The sequence below is a fragment of the Hyalella azteca genome, unplaced genomic scaffold (assembly GCF_000764305.2).
Source record: "Hyalella azteca isolate HAZT.00-mixed unplaced genomic scaffold, Hazt_2.0.2 contig7773, whole genome shotgun sequence".
Lineage (NCBI taxonomy): Eukaryota > Metazoa > Arthropoda > Malacostraca > Amphipoda > Hyalellidae > Hyalella > Hyalella azteca.
Genome location: NW_025937888.1, coordinates 1 through 2,616, shown reverse-complemented (window position 1 = coordinate 2,616; position 2,616 = coordinate 1). Strand labels below are relative to the sequence as shown.

At 41.6% G+C, this 2,616-nt stretch overlaps 1 protein-coding gene across 1 annotated transcript in view; it reads left to right on the top strand.

The window, feature by feature from the left end:
* Positions 1–2,251, top strand: part of LOC108674758 — a gene marked incomplete at its 3' end in the record, with an annotated part of 11,529 nt that extends 9,278 nt beyond the window's left edge. Inside the window, exon 6 of the mRNA XM_047881386.1 lies at positions 2,004–2,251. Within this exon, the coding sequence (XP_047737342.1) occupies positions 2,004–2,251 (248 nt within the window). The remainder of the gene's footprint in view (positions 1–2,003) is intronic.
* Between the last annotated feature and the right edge of the window lie 365 nt (positions 2,252–2,616).

Here is a 2,616-nt window from a genome sequence, read left to right as displayed (position 1 = left end):
GTTATATCCGGGGCAACCTAGGTGAACATGCTTTATTGCACGTATTTCTACTGTGAGCCTTTTTTTCTAGCAACCAAGTAAACCAACTCTCAATAAAGCATGTTCACCTAGGTTGCCCCGGATATAACTGTTGGAGCTGTCTCTTATACACATCTAGATGTGTATAAGAGACAGAAATATAGGTGCGTAACACAACGGCAACTGAGACTGCATATTTTATCCAAACATTCAGCTGATAAGCCTTTTTCCTGCTCTGAGTGCTCATATACTTGCGTCACACAACAGCATCTAAGTAGGCATGTCCTTCGTAAGCATTCTAAAAAGATATCTATATGCTGCCATGACTGTTGATATGCCTGCGTCACAAAGCGGTAACTAAACTGACATATCCTTTCTAATCATTCAGCAGGTGTGACAATCCAATCTAATCAATCAACAGTAAACGTGATTGATAATCAATAATGAACAATCTTTCTAATCAACGTGTGACACTCTGGTGTCACGCGATTGATATATTGTCAATATGCAATCCTATGCAAAACCTCACCCATGAGAGTGGAATGATTGATTGATTAACGATATAAACGAGGTAGCCTTCATTTCTGAATGTTGTTACTCATGCCCCTGGCTCGAGTTTCTTGCGCATAGTGTCATGGTGCCAACTGCCGGATTTTGTCGATGTGCTAACTGCTGGATATTGTCAAAGCAACATTAGCCAACTGCTCACTGGCAAGCATTAGTCCATTTGAAAAATATAAAGACGTTCGATGCACGGAACGAAGCGAATCTGCACCTCGCTGTTTGCTTGAAAAATCTCGTAGCATGGAAATACGTCTTTATAATTCTTATAAACTGTGTCTCACAGGTCTCCGCGAGATGTGTCAGGGGTTTTGTTATTATCATGCCAAAAGAATAGGGAATCGAAATTGGGGTTCAAGTCTGAAGTGTTATAGGCTAGATGTTGAAGTAAATAGTGTGCATCAGCAAGATCCCGAGAACAAGACGCACCATGACGCTCATCCAGAGCACATCATAAAAGGCCTTAGCTTAGGGGCAGGATTACAGCATACAAGGCTATGGCTTGAGCAGGATTACATCATGGAATGCCTCATCTAAGGGCTGGATTACAGCATACAAGATTTTAGCTTAGAATCGGCATTACAGCATAAAAGACTTTAGCATAGGGGCAGGATTACAGCATACAAGGCCTCAACTTAGGGACTGGATTACAACATATAGGGACTCGGCTAAGGGGTGGGATTACAGCATACAAGGCTTTAACTTAGGGGCAGGATTGCAGCATACAAGGCTTTAACTTAGGGGCAGGATTACAGCATGCAAAACTTTAGCTTCGTGGGAGAAGTGAGAGTGAATTTGTTGGTCTGCCCACCAACTGTCAGAGGGACTGGCGGCTCATGGGAATTGCCAGCCTGGCATCAATTGTTGCAGCTGCTGCGGTGGTGGTTGCCGCCTTCTGTCCATCCTGGTTTGACTTTTATTGCAAATTTTTGCTTAGGGAAAACTCTCACTGTTACTCGGTATTATCGCGAATATCTTTGTTTTAATTCTGTTTAAATGTAAGCGTTTGCCATGCTGCCGCTGACAGGGCTCAAATAACTAATGTTATTCCAGTTGCTTTCAAGTTTTATTTTTGACGGAAGTGTTTTTTGTGTGGAATGCAGACCAGGCAGAGGCTGAAATAAAAATCATTAATTTCATAACGACTTTTCTTCTCCGCGTATTCTTGTTCAAGACGGCTAACCTTGTGAAACTATTTAGACAACTTCATTGTTTACTGTTCTCAAGTAAAGTATGCTCCCACTAACATTCTGTGGAACTAATAACAACCTGGTAATATTTATCACTCCTTTGCGGAATCACTCCTACCTTTGGAATGCAACCAGGGGTGCTTTGCGCAGCTCAACTTTTGTAATGACTGCCCCCTGTAAAGAGTACCTTTGTTTGCCTCCTATTTGACTTATGCTACTCTCTTTCTCCATCAGAGTCTTGCTCATTCGAGACTCTTCTCTACGAAACTAACCTTGCTTGGAATCATTCCAGCAATAACCATGCTCTGCCGTGTCCAGCGGCTCTGCTGTGTTCTGCGGCTCTGCCGCACCCTGTTCTCTTTGTGCTGTGCATGCTGGAGCTTTCTGTCTTGGGGCTACATGGACGTGTCTTCGAAGCTCCCATTAAACAAGAACTAGAAGAAGAAGAAGAAACTTGTTTAAATGCGCAGCTTGCAACTTCAGTGATTCTGAATAAAGATGGAGGAAATTTAAAGTATATTTACCTTCGTAATTGGTTTACTTTGCCATTTTACTTATTGAAACGAATTATTTCAATAGGCTGGGAGAATCTTATTTTGGCTTATTGAATACGAATCCGACTAAAAAATTTTCAATATACTTCCAGTGGCGCATTTTCATTAATTGGTCATAAGTTTCATCCAGCTAAGTTTGTTCCTTCAGAACAAACTCGCATAGTGGTAAACGAGAGACTAGTTTTGCTCTTTTTTGTGTCCTATTAGAAGACAAGTAAAGCATCATGGGTACAGTGACCAGGAATCCAGGATACCTGCATTAGCATACATGTCTAATGATGACATCATTTAAG